The sequence below is a fragment of the Varanus komodoensis genome, unplaced genomic scaffold (genome assembly GCF_004798865.1).
Source record: "Varanus komodoensis strain SLA01 unplaced genomic scaffold, ASM479886v1 scaffold8, whole genome shotgun sequence".
Classification (NCBI taxonomy): Eukaryota; Metazoa; Chordata; class Lepidosauria; order Squamata; family Varanidae; genus Varanus; species Varanus komodoensis.
The window spans coordinates 39,022,234-39,040,835 of record NW_025336481.1 but is presented as its reverse complement, the minus strand read 5'-3'; the positions used below and the strand labels follow the sequence as shown (position 1 = coordinate 39,040,835).

The following is an 18,602-nucleotide window of genomic DNA, read 5'->3' as shown; positions in this document are numbered from 1 at the left end:
GCTCTGGAAGAAATACATGTTTAATTCATTTTAAAGATGACAAAATGCTATGCTGTCCAAAGTTCAACAAAATTATATTCTCAATGTAACTGCAAATTTTGTCTAAAGCTGTATTATAGTGGAAAGCTCAAATGGGAAGCAGTACCTTGATTTATTAAAACTGCTCAAGGATGGCAATCTTAACTTGCTTATCTGCAATAATTTTGATGTGTTTCAGAGCCTCCCATATACTCCATTTTCCACATTAAGAAATAGTGATTTTAGTGCAGGTGGCGCAGTGGTTTATACCGCTGTGCTGCTGGGCTGGTTGATTGAAAGGTCGCCGGTTCGAATCTGCACAACGGGGTGAGTTCCCGTTGCTCCAGCTCCTGCCATCCTTGCAGTTCGAAAGCATGCAAATGTAAGTAGATAAAAAGATACCACTTCGGTGGGCAGGTAACAGCGTTCCATGCACTTTGGTGTTTAGTCATGCTGGCCACATGACCACGGAGACTGTCTGCGGGCAAACGCTGGCTCCCTCAGCTAGGAAATGGAGATGAGCACTGCCCCCTAGAGTCAGGCAAGACTGGACTTAATGTCAAGGGGAAACCTTTGCCTTTACCTTTAAACTAGGTAGAAAGAACATTAATGTCAGTAAATGGAAGCCAGCCAGCCAACAATCTTTGGTTTATGAAATTTTATTGTCAAGAAAACTGATGTGATAATACTAGCAAATAATGACACTTAAGACCCAACAAAACACATGCATCACTTTAGTAGCATGTAGACAGCATATGTACTATGGCAATCTAGGCAGCTTAGGTGAAGACCAATATACAGTGTTGAGTTTAAATTACATTAAAAAGTAATATGACCACTCAAACATAAGTAGACAATGTAGTATGGACAAGTGAAAATCTATGTGCGTTGTTGAATACTGAAGCTGGTCCACTGCTGCTGCTGCATAAGTCTTCACCCAGTATTAGATGTTTTGTGGGCACTCAATAACAAGCTTCTCTGTTGAATATAGTTGACCTATGGTGACCTGAAATAAATTAAAAATAACTGTAATTCTAGCCTTTCCTGGGCAGTTTTTCTATATAGAGTATAGAGTACAACAGATCATGATAGAAACACAAGATGATCATCTGAAGAATGTTGAATGATCCAGAGCAAAAATGCAATTCACAGTTTTCTGGTGTCACAGAAACTGCTTCACAATTCTGTTGGATAAGCCTCTGGACAGAGACTTCCATGTAAAATTCATAGGATTTTAATTTGAACATCCTAAATCTAAAACTAATGCTCTTGTCCCGCCTACCCCAATGCTGAATGCCAGTTGTTTTGGACTACAACCCTCAGCATTCCTGGCTACTGGTCATACTGGTTGGGGCTGGAAGGAGTTGAAGTCCAAGCCATCGGGAAGACACCAGCTTAGGAAGGCTGCTCAGGTCACTTACACCTCTACATATTAATGTTACACATAAACAATCACCTCCTGCCTTTAAAGTCTAATGGCTTTTAAACAGTATCTTTTAAAATAGGACTTCCTTTCAGGGAAAACTATCTGTGCAGAATGACTGATCTGACCCAAGATGCACTGTCAAAACATTGGGTTTCAGATTGGACTAAACATTGTAAGGAAGCTTTATGTTTTGCTGTTGAGCTGACTGTAATTTTCTTTTGAAGTGAGCATTCTTACTACCCAGAAATGTCAACTACAGCCCATGAATAACACAGGAAGAAAAAAAAAGTTCATACATAACATGTCTGCATGAAAATAATTGAGTTTTATTAGGAAGAAATTGATTGTCAGTCATAGTCACTTGCATTTAAATTGAATGTGGCTTCTGTGAGACAGGCCCATTATAGCTAGTAATTATTTCTGCAGCCAAACTGTTACTATACTCCACTAATGAAATATGTATCTGGCACTAAAATCTTCTGTAACATACAGTAATTATTCAGAATGAGAGCTCGGCTCCTGAAATAAAATGCTGCTTATTCAAGAGAAAGTAGCTCTATTTGAATTACATTATGACTTCCTCACCAACTGTTTCATGCTTCTGCTGGATCTTTATAAAATACTTTGTCTTACACTCTCTATTCTACCAGACCATGCATTCCTATAAATTAGAGCACCACATGCCTTACTTCTGTGCCTTCACACATTCATCAAGTGCAGTTTGGATCTGTTCCCCTTGAAGGCATCCAAGTCATGCAATTCCTAACAAGCCCCTCTGACTGCATTCAAATTACATATTTGAAATGACAGCTACTGTACTGTCTGAGAGTAGGTTCTGTGGTGGGTGGAGGCGCTCTGGAGAAGGGGTAACTTGAACAAATTACATTCAGGAGGATGGATGCATGCCCTTAATTCCTCCCTCAACCTAGTATGAGCAGGCAGGAAAAGGAGAACAGACTGTACTGCATCAGTCTGAAGATGGTGAAGCATTAAAAAGTTGCCAAAACCTTGTGACAGGCTTTCAAAAGCAGCAAACCTTGCAGGGGAGCACTTCAAAGGGGCTGAAGCTCAGTAAGAGGATAACTGTTCTGCATGCTAAAGGTGCTGGGTTCAACCCTTGGCATCTCCAGCTAAGGTAGGGAAAATGCCTGCCTGGGACCCGGAGAGGTGCTGCCAGTCAGTGTCAAAGCTACTGGGCCAAATGGTCCAAGGGTCTGACTCAGTATTAAGCAGCTTCCTATGTTGTTCCATACCTGCAGTCTGTAGGACGGTCCATAATATTAGTCCTCGAAAATAAAACGGCATTAGAAGTAAGCAGGGCTTTTTTTGTCATAGAACGCACCGGAATGGTGTTCCGGCACCTTTTTTTGACGGATTTTTCCATGTGATTGTGAATCGCCCTGTCGGGCGTAGCAGGTCAGCAGCAAAAAGCATTAAAATAGTGTCTGCGGGCTGCATGTGTGTCGGCGCTGCTTGGGAGGGCACTGTTTGGCTCGGGATGCTGCTCAGCTTGGGATCGGTCATGTGGTCGTGCGCTCAGTGCTTACTGCCGGTGGCGACCATTATGTTTATGTGTGTGTAGAGTGACTGACCCCAAGAGGTGAGTTCGGGCACCTTTTTTTTTTTTTTTTTTTTTACAAAAAAAACACTGGAAGTAAGAGTCCTATCAACAGAACTTGACCCTTCATGAAATCATGAATTTCACTTAAGCCTACCTCATGTATAATATTTATAGAGCACAATCTTTTAAATGTAGCAACTAAGGTGGGCTGCATATACATCTGCACCTGTAAGCCTCTAAGCACACGAGGGAAGTGATGGCATTTCAGGGAGCTGTTGCTTGTACCAGATAAAAGGGTCCTTTGTGTTTACACTTTGGGGTTTTGTGCTGCTTGCCAAAAACAAGAATGCTGTCCTGCTCAATGGAACACAACATTCCCTCCCCAGTGTGCTGACAGAAAGGAAAGCCAATAGATCAAACATTCAGGAAACTGTCAAACCACCACCACCACCACCACCACCACCACCACCACTACCAACCCTCCTCCTCCCTCCAGTTCAGCTCCAGAATGCAATCATTTGTCCTGCCAACCAGTGAGAGACCTTTTATCCACTGTCAGAATAGCACCTTGAAGATGGTAATGGAGACCATTTACTTTATGACTAAGATAAATATACCTTTGAGTTTAAAAGTATTCATGAGCTGCCTTAAAATACTCAGTGGCATTCGGTGCTCATATATTCTGTTGACCTCAGGGGTTTGTGCCAACAACAATGTGTAGCTGAGTTACTGCATACAAGCTTTCTCATCACTTGACTCGCTCAGCACTGGATACCTGAAAGATGCATATGTGAAGTATTTGTCTTCACCGGGGTGGATTGATTTCTATCAAGAAACAAGGCCTGAACAAGCAGATGTAACTGGTTGCTATAACCATTATTTACAATTAAGCAAGTCTCTCTGCTACCCAGTAGCATAATGCAAAAGGTGCAATCATGAGGCCCACATACTTTTTGTCCAACAAATTCATAGGCCTGTTTTGAATGGAGCTTGCCAAAAGTCCTCACACAAAGCAATTTGACTTGCATGCCAGTAAATGGGCTCCTCCATCCCACTCAGGCATCTTCAGTCTAGGCCCCCTCTAGATGTGTTGACGGGGAACTGCCAGGAGTGGGAAACCTCTTGCAACCTGTGGCCAAATTCAATTTTGGGAAAGCTCTCAGGGACTGAATAGCATTAGTGGTAGCAACAAGAAATAAAAATGCAATATTGAACTTTAGCAAGGCATTTCAACCTTATAGAATGGGGAAAAACTGCAAAAGCAATGAAGCTGCCAACTGGTGGCTGAGGAAAAAGCAGTTATATCACCTGGAAACCCTTGAAGGCTGGACTGGGACCCAGGATGGTTGGATTTGGCATCCCAACCTGAGATTTCACACCAAGGGACTACAACTCCCGGCATCTCACTCAGTAAGGGAAACTGGGAGCTGTAGCCCAACACATCTGGAAGGCACCAGGTTTTGTAAGGCTCTACTAGAAGATGGGTGATGAAGCACTGCACATTCCTGTTCAATTCTGAAAATAAATCAATGCATAACAATGAGTACTACTACAATCCTGTGCTAAAGGGTGAGTTTATAAACTTAGCAATCAAATGGTAAAGCATTCCCTGGACTGTACATGCTCAAACTGCAGGTGCGTGGTTGCGTATCTGAATGTTCCTCCCACACTGCAGCTGCTGAAATCTGACATGTTTTATGGCCTAGCTTTCTCCCTGACACGTTGGTATTTGTCTTCTCGCGTATGAACTTTCCTGTGCTTCAAGATCTTTGGGGTCTCTTGCTCTCTGTCCCACCTCTGTCTTAAGTGCATTGAGCAGGGACCTAGGAGAGGGCCTTTTCGGTGGCTGCCTCTGGGCACTAGAACACCATTCCTAGGAAGACCTGTTCAACCCCCTCTGGTTGTCTTGGGACAAGCAGTTTCCTGTTCTGGTGAATGTTATTTGCTGCTGCTGCTTTTTACTAGCTGCTTTCTTGATCTTTTTATCTGTTTGTTTTTATATGATATTTCATATTTTATGTCAGATTTTATTTTGTTAGCTAGGGCACCAATGTATGGGAAGGTGCAATTTAAGTTGAAGTAATCAAACAAAGAAACAAACATGTTAAGCATTCCTACATGTAATTTCCCTTTGCAGCCTAAAGTACTACATGCCAGTAAAAAGCCTGACCACTTCATTCCACTGATGCAAGTAAATTGGCTGCAAGTGGTCTGTTTCCTTGCTAAGAGAAGAGAAATGGATTGCAGTCCCTGTTTTAGGCTGGTCTGGGACCTGTGTTCACAGAACTTTATTAATGGGAAATAATTTTTATAGGCCCCTTGGACCCCAATGTCTGTAGGTGTGGTTGACACATCCTAATTTCAGCTTCCCTAACAAGAACATTTTTACAATGCTTCCAGCTTTACTTTTTTTTGGCACTTTACTTTCTTCTGTTTCAGAGTTACCATAGGAACAAATTGAAAAATCAAAAATGGGGAAAAGGTCTGCAAGCTCATAACTGCTTTAAAGCTGACAGTTGCCTCTTTGAGACTTGGGCATTTTCAGTTGCCTAAATGAATTCCTTCTATGTAATTTTTTGGTGTAAATGCTGCTAACTCTCCCTACCCCCACATACTAGCAAAATGAAAACAAGATGAGATGTTCCTCCGGCATCTGAAGATTGGCACAAGCCCTGGGACTTGGCAGATCCAAGAACAGAAACTGCTGAATTTTGGGTTTACTGCTTCTTCTGGCCTAATTAGAGTGAGCCAACTTGATGCCTTTATCCTCCTAAGATCCCTCTTGGAAATTATGCATGTTTTTGTTATTTGCAAAATGGGCTTTCCCTTCCAACTAATAAAGTGAAACATTTATGCAGGCTTGTTGAAACTATTAACATAATATGTGAGCAAATGTGCACAGCAATATAATTCCAACCTCCCCCCAGGTATAAAATAATTCAGGAACCATCTGATTGAATGGGTTACTATAAAAATCCTGTTACATATGTAATATAAAAATAGGATTGCCAGATCATGCTAGTGAAAGAAGTTTCCTACTAGATTGTATTTAGTGCCTAGCAGCACTGAGGAAGATCATGTTTGGTTCTACATTCCACTACCCATAGCCTACTGCAACCAAGTCAGTGCAGGTGGAGCTGAGGCTTGTTCCTAACTAATGCCATTTTTTAGAGTGCAAAACTTTGTTCTGACAATGGTTCAGAATCAAGTCCCTTACATCTGCTTTGACTGCATGTAGCTCTTTATTGTTCTTTCCTTCCTCTATTATATTTCCTAGCCAGTTAACTTGAAGGATCCTCTAGGGCCAATTTTATGTTCAGGCAGTCACCGAGTTACAAACAACCCATACTTACAAATGAACTGCCATAAAGCATATTAATAAAAAATAGTGTGGGAAATTTTCATCACCATAGAGAGATAGAAAGTGAAAGGGGAGAGGGAGGCTTCCAAAGCAGCCCTTCCTTCCCCACCCATCTGGAGAGGGACATCTTTCTGGCATTCCCTTGCTGTAAAGAGGAGGCACTGGTGAGTTTGGGGGGGGGGGGGAGATTGTGGTTTGGGGGGGAGATATTGCGGTTTTTCCACTTTCCTGTGCTTGTGAATGTGGAGGGCCGACTATATGTCATCTAACTTACATACAAATTCAACTTAAAGACAATTTTCCATCTTCTCTGGAACAAAACTTGTTTATAGCCTGAGGACTGCCTGTATTCTACCTGTATCTTTGTTCTCTTGTTTTGCTTTTCAATTAGAGTGTTTTTAACCATTATATCAAGGGTGGAGGCAGCTCAGGAACCAGCCCATGTCCTTGATTAAGGCTGATACATTTCTGAATGGTAAATTTCAAGGCCATCTCCATTGCCAGTCAGGGCTGACCCACCAAGGGCCTGTACTACTGGTGAGATCTCTGGCCTTGCTTTGGCTCTCCAGCACAGTGACCTTCTTGTTCATCAGCCTCTCTGTTTGGTCTGGTTAACATGCAGGTGAGAAGAAGGAGCAGGAGAGGCCATTGCTTACTATTCATTGGCTCTCTGTCTATCAAGCAAGCAAGTGGTAGCAATGATGTGAAAGAAGATACAATGCTGCTGGTCACAGTGGCAGTGAGACAGTGGACTCACTGGGGAGGACTCGGGGGGGGGTGACTTGTTCTAAGGCATTAGTGTTTGGGAGTGGGGCTTGAGAATGGGGAAGCCAGTCTGCAGTTTCCAGATGATCTACAGTTGTTCTATGAATAATTTATTCCTGTTGTGTTCCTGTTTATCTCCCTTTACATATAAAGCATCTACAATGCTGACTTATGATATTCTACTGCTTGAAACAGAACCTGGATATGGGTAGTGGTTAAGAGCACAGGACTGGGGTTCAGGTGATATGAGTTCTAGTCCTCACTTAGCCATGGAGCCAACTGGGTGACTCTGGGCCAGTCACAGACTCTTGGCCCAAAAGTACCTCACAGGGTTGCTGTTGTGGGGTAAGATTGAGAGTAGGAGGAAGAGAATGATGTAAGCCACGTTCAGTTCTTTAAAAGAAAACAGGTGGGATATAAATGTAATAAATAAATGACTGACATCCTGACATTTACTAGGGCCAAGACTTTAGGCAGGCTTGCTGTGCCATGTTCTGTCCAGTCCCTGGCACTGCCTGTCTCCCCACTTCCTCCTGTGTGGTGTTGCGTCACCCTGCTGGCATGGTAGGCTGGCCCTGAATATCTACAAAACGTAAGCACAGGTTCTTAATAACTTTATAATTTTTTCCATTGCATGAGGATGCTGACTACTATGACATTTCTGTATTGCTTTAAAATGAAAATAAACTGCTTCACACTAATTTCACACATGTGTTCCTTGCAAGATGACTGAAAGCTGACTAAACTTCCTGTGATGCCCAGATGAATGACAGTACCCGTACAAAATTTCATTTATCCACTAATAGTCTCAAACATAACAAATATCAAAAGAGCTGGCTCACACATTTGAGTACCATCACCCATTTTGTACATTGTTGCATTGTTGTTTGTTTTGATCTATATAGGCATACTTTATCTTAAGTATTTCTGATTAACTTAAAAATGAGGTAGCTTGTTCAAAAGCCAAAACCCACCTGGCTTTTCATCAGATTTGACTTAAAACACCACCGCCACCACCAGCATCTCTGTACCACCCATTGCTGAAGCTCCCTGGGGGGTTCACAACATTTTAAGTCCCCCATCCAGATTTCAACCTGGCCCAACCATGCTTAGCTTCCAAGATTAGCCAGGATCTGGCACTTGAGGCAGTTTGGAAGCTATATAAGGTACATGTTCAATAAAACACTGAATGATTATTCCATTGTACTTTCAATTTCTTAACCTCTTTTAATTTTACTTACATTTTGATATATAAAAGCAATTTGGTTTTGGTGAGCAAAAAGAGTGTTTCTTAATAGTACTTGATCAATGAATGCTCAGGGGTGGTCTTGCCATTCTGCAGACAGCATCTACTGCAAGGAGAATTCTACACAGGGCAGACCTCACCGAAGGTGCTCCAAGTGGAAGTGGCCAGTTAAGGAGAGCTCCTGCCAATTACAGCGTTCTGTGGAGGTGCAAGGCACCTGCAACTTAGCAGCCTGCTGGTCCCCTGCCATTATACATTTGCCTGCTGCTCCTTGCATTTCCTACCCCGTTCAACATGTAGCCATGTCTTAGTCTGGGCTGAGAGAACTTTTGCAGTGGAGACTGACTTTTAAATGGTGTCTTTACAGTTTCCCACTTAGCCACACAACTGACCTTTTAGAAAGTCTGTCTTACAACAGAGTAGTGCACAGAACTGTTATGCTTATGATGGAGTCTTAACTGATACCTGCCCTCCCTCTGTGGCCTCCTGAAAGGCTGCTCTGGATATCTGAGGGACCTTCCAATGAAGCATGAAACATAACCCAGGGGCTGCAAAGGGAAGTGGTAATTGGCAAATATTACCCTCCTCCCTTCAGTGAGGAGCCTTTGACACATCCTGGTGCCTTCCGTGAACAGAAGGAACTCTTCTGTTTATGGAACACCTAATCTGGATCGAACTCATTGTACCTGCCTGTTACAAAGAGGACAAGCTGTATTGAGTGCATCCTGACTTTTAAAAGTCAATTCCTGGGCCTTCGGGAAAGTTAAACAGTTATTTGTGCTGCCCTGTCCTTAATACCCTCCTGTTGGCAGTAAGGCCATACCAAATGCACATTAAGTGCAAAAAAGGAAAAAAAGAAGAAGAAAGAATTTTTAAAAGGAAATAGAAAACCCAATGAGTTTCAAGCTAGAATGACATATGTTGTTCAAAAGAAGCTATTCAGCAGTGAATAGTCTCTGTTTGAAGGGGTGGATTTTGTTCAAAATGTGCTGGGCTTTCAGCTTTTGCCCCAACATCCAAATTTTGCACGTACTGCCCATTTTCTTTAGGTTCCTTATAGCTGTATCCCTTGCTGGCAGTGTAAAAGATCACATTAAACCATGTAAAACTAGTTGACAAGACCCAACCCGCCCTCTGGGAATGACTGCAATGACCAAACACACCTTAACAAACCATCAACACAAAATGACATTGGTTTCCAGGAAAACTTTGTCCAGTACACCTACACCTACATGAGTATGTGCTTAAACACAACTGAACATGCAAGTTCTGGGCTTCCCCAAATATTCAGCTTCTAGCTTCTAGTTTGATTTTTTAAAACAACTCTTCTAGTCAGAAAGAGAAGGACAGAGAGAGGGAATACAATAAAGCTCTCAGAGTCTGTTTGCTCAGTGCTATGGGTAGGCAACAGCTGGGGACACTGACCTAGAGAGATAGGGTTCTCTTCTGTTCATGCAGATTTTGGCCGCCTCCAAGGCTGCCAATCACACATCAGGGTGGAACTGTCATTGCAGCGGGCTAGGCGCTTGTCCTTGGCAACTCAACTGACCCCACTGGACTAATCAGCGCTATAGTTCACTGCCAGTGGCACAAATAAGGCAGTTAAATTAGAAAGACACACAGAAACCAAACCTTTACCTTCATTTTATGAAGTTCTCTGCCCTTATGGGTTGACAGACAAGATAGGCTCAGAAAGAAGAAGCCCAGCTCAGCCATATACTGACGGTTTGTCAAATCCCATCATATAGGGATTTTTTTCATATTTGTCTGCCCGTGACAGGGGTGGGGTGTTTGAGGCCCATGGTCCAAATCTAGCTCTCCTGGAGTCCTAGTCAAGCCTGCCAAGGTTCACCACATGGCCATGTTCCCTGGTTCCCTCTTTCTCCTGAGTGATTATCTGGTGATTCTCTACATTTTTCTCCCTATTCTAAAAGGATAGTTCATAATTCCTGGAAAACCTCTTTCAGTTTAAGCTCTGAAAACTACAAAGTCATAGGCTGTGAATACATGTGGAGTGCCTTTCCTTCACCACTGACCAGCAATTCCCACTAGCAATCATTTTAGTATAACAATATTGGATTCCGCTTTCCTGGAGTCCCACTCCAGCTGGTCAGACCCACTGTCTTCCACTTGTCCACTGATTTCCCAGCTCTTGTGCCATTATTTCTCCACATTCTAAAAGGCTGAACATGCCTTTGCACCCCTGGTCAAATAGGAATCAGTATCAAACACAAGTTTAGCAAGGAAGTGTCCATTTCTTTCCAAAGGTCAAGCTGATGTGATCACCACTTTAGGATGGCTTGCTCATCCATGTCATCTCTATAGGAAATACAGGGAGACTAGCTATGACAGTCACAACTCCACATGATTACATAAAAACACACCCCAAAGACAACATAAACAAACAGAAATGGAATTCAGTGTAATAGTTATTTAATTATCCTCTTGCTCTCAACCTGTATGATGTCAAACAATCAAGTAATTAGTTTCTGATAGACTAACATCATCTTTTGACTTCTGCATGCTTAGAGGTGAACAAAATTCTTCAGTTGCTTAGAAAAACACCATTTTTAAAAACTAGATTCATGGAACACTTGGAAGAGCCAAGTTTATAACCTCTTGCTAACAAGCTCCTTGATCTGCTGGCACATGCTTGCATTTGCACATTCCTGGTTCCAACCTTTGCAATCACCACTGAGATGTACCTTTGGTATAGGGAGCTTTGAGTGCTGAAGCTTTCAGATGCATCAGATGAAGTCTATGCAAAAGGCTGCCCAAAGTAGCTGTTAATGTACAGGATCGGTCTGTGTGTGTGTGTGTGGGGGGGGCTGTCAAGAGGAATGCATAAATGAATATGACAATATCTATGTATATTTCCCAACAACAGGAAATACGAGTGTGGGAAAGAGATTTCCACAGATGCATGTTTATTTTACATTCCAGTCTTGGAAATATGTTCCACTGACTTGAAGCTTAACAATTTACAATTTATAGATCTCAATGATTTAACTTTGAAGTGAATGTGCACATTGAACCAGAAGGTAAGGTATCTTAAAGACACATACTTGGAAGTAGGACTGCCAACATTTCACTGGCCATTGACCCCAAATCTTTAACAAAACTGTGCTGTGTCCCTATTAACAAGCGGCAAGACTTTTTCCCATGTTACCAAAAAAATCACCTAACTTTTTCCAGAGCAAGCTAAAGTTGAAAGACGCAACCACCAGCCAAGGCTTTCTAATCAGGTAGTAACCTCCAGGAGAAGGAAACCCCACTGATTTTAACAGAACGTACTTCCATGGACTATCTATCTATCTATCTATCTATCTATCTATCTATCTATCTATCGCCTGCCTTTTTCCTACAAAGGGCTCAAGGCAGCTTACATCATTCTCCTCCTCCATCTTATCCCCACAACAACCCTGTGAGGTAGGTTGGGCTGAGAGTCTGTGACTGGCCCAAAGTCACCCAGCTGGCTCCATGGCTGAGCGGGGACTAGAACCCAGGTCATCTGAGTCCCAGTCCCATGCTCTTAACCACTACACCACACTGGCTCTCATGGTACAAGGGTCTGCGGGGAGGGTTTGCTAACTCTGTTTTTTCTTTAATGCGCTATTTGTCAGCTCTTCTTCAACAAACTAAATTTCTACAAATGTAATTTACTTTCTAAATTATGTCTTTGTGCAAATGAATAATCAGGCTTTCTTTTAAAACACCCCCCCACCCTACATTTATTCTCCATTTCATGAGAAGTGATTTACTGATGTAATCACGAACCTTTGCATGAGCTGAGCAGGTGGGAAGAACATGTTCAGCATTTGTCCTAATTCTCTTTTGGCTGATGAGTTTATCATTGTAAATTGTAGTAATGTTCATTGAAAGATTATTTAAAAAACAACTTCCTCTGTTTTTCCAGACAGTGTATAGCGTGAGTAAATATAAGTGTCTGGATATTCTGTGACCATTAACTTTTTATCTTGCTGACATTCAAAAGGTCATGTGTATACTGCAACCCCTTTTCTCTCAGCTTCTTACTTTAAAGCTGAGAATTCTGTGGTGCACACACAAACTTGAGTCAGTGGCTTGGGTCTCAAGTTGCTCCTCTGTTCATGAAACAAAATCTTCCCCAACCTGGAAGATAAACTGAGGTGACACTGTTTGTGGAGGAATTAGGATTGTCTTACAACACAAGCCCTAAAACTGGGGACCTCTAATAGATCAAGAAAGTGCAACAGAGCAACTGGGATGGTTTCTCTTCCTTCACTTCCTGGGTGATTCCAGAGACGAGTAGCTAAGACATGGATTTAGTAAAGTGTTATATTAGCCCTTTGTAATTCCTTTTATACTGGAGGGACTTACTCTGGCTCTATCCTGCCCTGAGCTACTGGTGTATAGCATTTAAAAGGGCAGAAACAGTTGATGTCATCACCTTGATAGTAATGATTAGGAGAATGGAAAATTCTGATGGAGTTAGCTCTGTTTCCCCGTTGTTTTCTCACAGAGGTGAACCTTCAATGAATCCACAAGGCCATTGAGGTATTCATTCTTGAGTCAAGACCCATGACTGAAGCATAAAGGCAGAGTTTTAAGAAGTTACAAGTGCAACTCTGCTCCTGTATCAGCACTTGCTGCAATCACCTCAGAGGAAAAGTCTATCCATGGACTTCTAGGAGCTGATGCATTGGATCCCTCCATCCTTCCAAGTGCAGTATAGAGACATATAATGCAAAACTGATAGCAAAGATGTCATTCTGCAAAGTGCTTATTAAGTACTTGATGCTGTTCATTCTTAATTTGTAATATAGGATATGGTCACCCTCATCTTGAACACAGATTTAAGAAAGTGAACATAACCTCAAGTCCAAATGGGATCTAAATCCAGTTTTCTGGGCCAAATCGAATTTTAACATGTTTTTCACTGATGCTGGCTTTCTGCTGATGCCAAAAGTAGAAACTTGTAAAATTCCAGGCTGGGTTTAATGTTTTGCTGCTTGTTAATAAACATCTGAAGAATTCAGGACCAGGATATGCAAGAGATCGCCTGAGCCCCCTCCCCCCTGATTGCCTCTTCAGTGGATGTGCTCACCAGGAGATATTCTCCCAGCAGTGCCCAATATCGTGGAGGTCCAGTCCACAAGGGCTGAAAACTGGGCTTCCAGCACTATAGCACTAGAGCTCCATTACCACTATAAACAGGTGCCAACCCTTCTGAGTGTTCAGCACTTTCTGAAAACATACTTTCCCCAACAAGAATTTCTAGAAAGCTCTTCTGCATATATAATTATGATGGTATACTGTATTTGCATACATCACCTAGAAATTTCTTTTATTAATGTGAGCAATGTCTTAAAATTAATATAAGGATAATTTAACAGAACACACAAACATGAAATTGGCACTTCACAAAAGGCCCGCAGGGTATGTCAGAAGAAAGATAAATCAAGCACCTGATGTTTCACTTCCTTATGTGTAGACATAAGCTAAACGCAAGCCTCAAATCAGCAACTGCTTTTCCCAACAAAGAGTACGGCTCATTATCTCCCTTTAAATTCTCATCATCTTACGCTATAATTGCACATGTACAGCACGCCAGAACATGACACAACATTTTCTCTTTATATATCTTGAAACAAGGAACACAAGAGTTAATACAGTAGGCATAGCATTTGCTGGTGTGAGTGGTTTCTGAGGTGCTAGCAAACCAAATTGGCATTGTGTAAGAGGTTGCTTATGCTAGCTTAATACAATTTATGTTACTGCTGGTGTTGAAAAGGATACTGCACACTGTTCATCTTTAATTTGTTGTCCTTTCTTCCAGCTGTAATTTAAAAATTACCAGTAATTTATGGCTGATTCTAACTTTCTTTCTCTTCTTCCACTGCACATGACGAGCATTTGGGATTAATCAAGTCATCCTTTGGCAGTGGCAGTCTGGTAAAGGTGGCCTTCACTTGGAACCCCAAAGAACTGCTATTAATCCAAGAAACCATGCTTGACTGGACAGACAGGGGCCTGAATTCTTATTTTATTTATTTATTAAAACATTTCTATGCCACCCCTTGCCAAGGCTTCGGGGCGGCTTACAACATGCTTATACATTCAGTTGCCAAGTTCTCAAAAGGGCAAAAAATAATGCTGACCTGTGTGTCTGTGTTACACCTGCTAGTCTGTTCGGACTATGGTATGTGTTCATGTCTATGCATGTATCTTAACACAAAGAGTGGGTGTTTATATTAGACAAACTAGTAGAGTCTAAAGGAAAGATATATGGGTAAGCCAACAGGTGGCACTGTTGCACTTCCGCAGGAATTCCAAATATGCATCTAAGCAGCAAAAGAATGCCTTTAACAGATTTATATAAAAAAGCAAAGAGAGATGTGTTCTTGAGGAGGTGAGAGATCCAAAATCCACAGTTAGGCAATACTGTTATCAAGGCCAAGAAAAGCTCATGCAGACTTTTGTGTTGTTTTGGTTGCTCTTAATCAAGGTAATGTCAACTAGTTTTTGGATTTTTAATTGATGTATTCATCTGACTACAGTTCAATATGGTACACATGCACAATGAGTAAAGAGCCTACATCTAATCTGTCTAAATTTATCACCAGTGACAAACCTATGTTTGTATGGTACACTTACTTAATTCAATGCAAAACAAAATGTCAAAAAGGGAGTTACCACCATATTACTCTAGTACATGGCACAACTTGATAATTATGTGGTACCATCTCCCTTTTCTGTAGTAGGCTGAACCAGTAATTTAACCAAAAGATATACTGCATGGCACCCCCTCTGTGCATATAATCTAACAACATTTGAGAATATTTGTATCTGACTGCTCATTTTCCATTACGATTCCACAGTAACAAATATCCTGGTTGCTCTACTTCTATAAACCATATTGTATTTCTCAAAGCATTGTGCTACAGATTTATGCAGGCCAGAGGCCTTGTTTACACTATTGATCTCTCTCTCTCCTCTCTCTTTCTGTGTGTGCGTGCGTGCACACATGCTACCAGCACGCATGGCAAAAGCATCATTTTATCAGAAATGGTATTCTTTTTGAAGTTACCAGTGTCTGTTATTTGGGACTACAGTTCTAAATTTCAATAACATGACCATCCAATTCTTCTAAGCATTACAATAACACTTTTTTGTCTGTTTTAACAAGATCTAAAAGCATTAAGGCTGGTGAGGAAGAGGTCCCTCTGGCCAACAATTATCTTAAAAAATGGGGAGAAACTCAACTATCAACACATTCTTGATAGCCTGCAATCAGATTCATAGATCTACAGAAGTTTGTCAACAAAGATGAACAAAAAGACTTAAAACAGCAACCCACTTCTAGCCCTACTAGTAAGTTGATTTGGTTCAGAAGTCTACATGAGAACAGCTCCAGTGATATGCTTTGTGCAATGAAGGATGCTTGATGCAAAATACAAGGCATATCGCTACCCTTAGCCAGGTGGAATCCAGCTCCTCAACATAATTGGTCTATGCCTTCTCCAAAGGCCCCTCCATACTTAACCAAAAAGGATGATTCATATTTTCATTGTTATTATTTGCAACAGCAAATACTGTTGCTGTGTGGAATAGCCAAAAGTAGATGGAACATCTCTTCAGAGAACTGGTTATTTTGAAAACTTGCACAATTTTTGTGATCTTTGATTGCCCTAATAACACTAATTCTGAGTGCACTATCTTATGCATGTTTAGGCATAAGACCTACAACTTCCAGCATCCACCCATTTAAGATGGGAATACTGGGAATTGTAGGACTTGTTCTGTCTAAACATGCATGGCATTGTGCTCTAATTACATGAATATACATTTTGGAAATTTTCTTTTGGCCCACACACTTCTTTTTGGCTACATTAGATGTGTTGCTTAATAAAGTCTGGGAAATGCTAATCATGGCTGTGGTTAGAATATTACCAAAGGAACAAGCGGGGGACCATTTCTGGAATGCTCAGAAGCAAGCAGAGACCAGTCGTATAGTACCTATTATAAGGCACATTCTTTTGTCAATCTAGTCTTCCCAATTATGGTGTCATCCAGATGCGCTGGATCACAGTTCCCATCATTCAAAAAGGGTTGTGACTCTGGTGTTAAACAGCTTTCAGTGAGAGTCTGTAACACAGCCTGCTTCTCAGCTATAAATGGATTTAAAATTCAGAAGGTGCAGACTACATCCAGTGCTGGTTTAAGTTAATTCATTTCAATGGGTCTACTCTGAGTAAGCTAACACTGGCTGCAACCCATAGGCCAGAGTTTATCTACACCATATGGGAACATCTGCTGATCTTATGAAATTATATTTTAAAAAAAAATCAACCACCAGGAACACATTTGACTCTACAAACTAATTTTTCAAACCCACTTTCTAGGTTTATTACTAGCACTACATATTAAAATAACTGCATAATTTAGTGGAAATGCTTAAACGGCTTCTTTAGAGAAATGCAGAATAAAAAATTTATCACACTCTTTAACAGCAGTGATATTACAATCTCCAGTACAGATTACTAAGCAGCATGGGACATTAAGCATAAGCCCTTCTCTACTCGAAGGAACATGCAGCCATATTGCTTAATCTTTACCTTGGTTAACATTCACAATTTTAAGGCAGGCTCCAAACATGCAATTAGGAATACCTCTATACCTAAAATTAAAAAAAGCACATCTGTTCAGACACTTGCCATTTGCCTGCATGTCCATTTGAACATACTTAAATACACAATGCCATTCATGGCCAAAATAAGACTGCAGCACCAGGGTAGTTGCTGCTGAAAACCAGCAGTCAGATGTCCCTTCTCCTCTCCCACTAGCATCAAGCACGGGCTCCAGCAACCTAGTACCTTTCAAGTGCCTCTGACTACGGCTCCCAACACTCCAGGCAGCCATGGGCTGCAGATTAAATCACATGAAGGGTGCCAGGTTGAAGAAAGCTGATTTAGTGCTACAAAATGAATGACATAATTTTGTTGTAGGCTTTCTGATCTTCTACAAGTGGCAGCCAATCTTGTGTAGCAAGGACTGAGAAACAAGCACAATGCCATACTATGTGTTATGTGGGGTAGGCAAAGAAGACATGGAAAAGAAGGAAAAGAAGACATGGGCTCTTATTCTCAGGGACAGCCATACACTTGCCTTAGCATCTAATTCCCAGTCACTATTAAAAACCTTTCTAGGCAAACTAAGTGTTAACATGAAAGCACACTGAACTCCTCTAGCTTTTCAGGTGATTTGCTTGAGTTCTTACATGAAAAGATTATTATAACCAAGGCATTGTCAGCTTGTATTGCCAGCAAAAATTGACTCTACAGCAATACTTCATCCCAAAAAGAAAATGATGGTGAATATCCTGAAAGATTTAAGAAGTAGATAGTTTATATTACATCTGCAAATTAGCAGACACAAACACTTCCAATGATTGGTACTTATATTACTCCCTTTCCTTCTGAGTATTCATCCCCCAAACTTTAGTGAATGCTGTGGTCATCAGTTTTAGAAAACACTGAAAGGCATTTTTATTTTTCTAATATGAACACATTTATAAAAAGGGGAAAGAATACATATTTCCAGCTACCATACTTTATTCAATTTGATGCTGTACACATTTAAAAATATTTTTCTATTTTGCTTTTTTATATCCCTAATCCAGGAGGCGGAAGAAAGATGAATTGGTCCCAGAAGGCATCTCGGTGAATTGCAGTCCATCAGCAAGGGTTTCTGGTGTCTAGTTGTCAAATAAAAACAACAACCACAAGGCCTTCCCTGCCTACTGCAAATTGCAAAGAACATTGCAGGGGAGGGGGACCAAGAGTGGGATTTTGTTTTGGAGGATTTGTCAATTTGGTGCAGGAAATAATCAAAAATTGATTCCTGGGCTGAGCATATGCACAGAAGTACCTGTTCCTTAGGTCTTTGCAAATGAATACTACCCAAAGCCATTATTTTGCACTTGGCTCTAGCTGGTAGATCTCATGATTCTAGTAAAAACAAGCAAGTGTATCCCGCAAGCCTGATGTTTGCTCATTCCTGCCCTAATTGAGCCTTCACTGCACAGAAAGGTAACAATACTGAATGCTCATTTCACCACAAATGATTTTATATATCCAAGGAAATAGGTATCTGTGAACAGTGCACTTTTAAGAGCTTTTGTAGCAAAAGGAAGAAATGGGTTTATTTTCTGGGTATAAATGTTAGAGGCCAAAGATGAAATTCC

General features: G+C 41.2%; 1 protein-coding gene across 2 annotated transcripts in view; it reads right to left on the bottom strand.

Annotated features, from left to right (window-relative positions):
- Window positions 1-661: 661 nt before the first annotated feature.
- Window positions 662-18,602, bottom strand: part of LYRM4 (LYR motif containing 4) — a 65,774-nt gene continuing 47,833 nt past the window's right edge. Inside the window, exons 3-4 of one of the 2 annotated variants that reach the window (XM_044454897.1) lie at window positions 4,314-4,520; window positions 959-1,024 (exon numbers count right to left, since the gene is read on the bottom strand). In XM_044454897.1, the coding sequence (XP_044310832.1) occupies window positions 4,515-4,520 (6 nt within the window). In that variant the 3' untranslated portion in view covers window positions 959-1,024; window positions 4,314-4,514. Of the gene's footprint in view, window positions 1,025-4,313; window positions 4,521-18,602 lie in introns of both variants that reach the window. The other variant, XM_044454896.1, reaches the window with a different exon arrangement.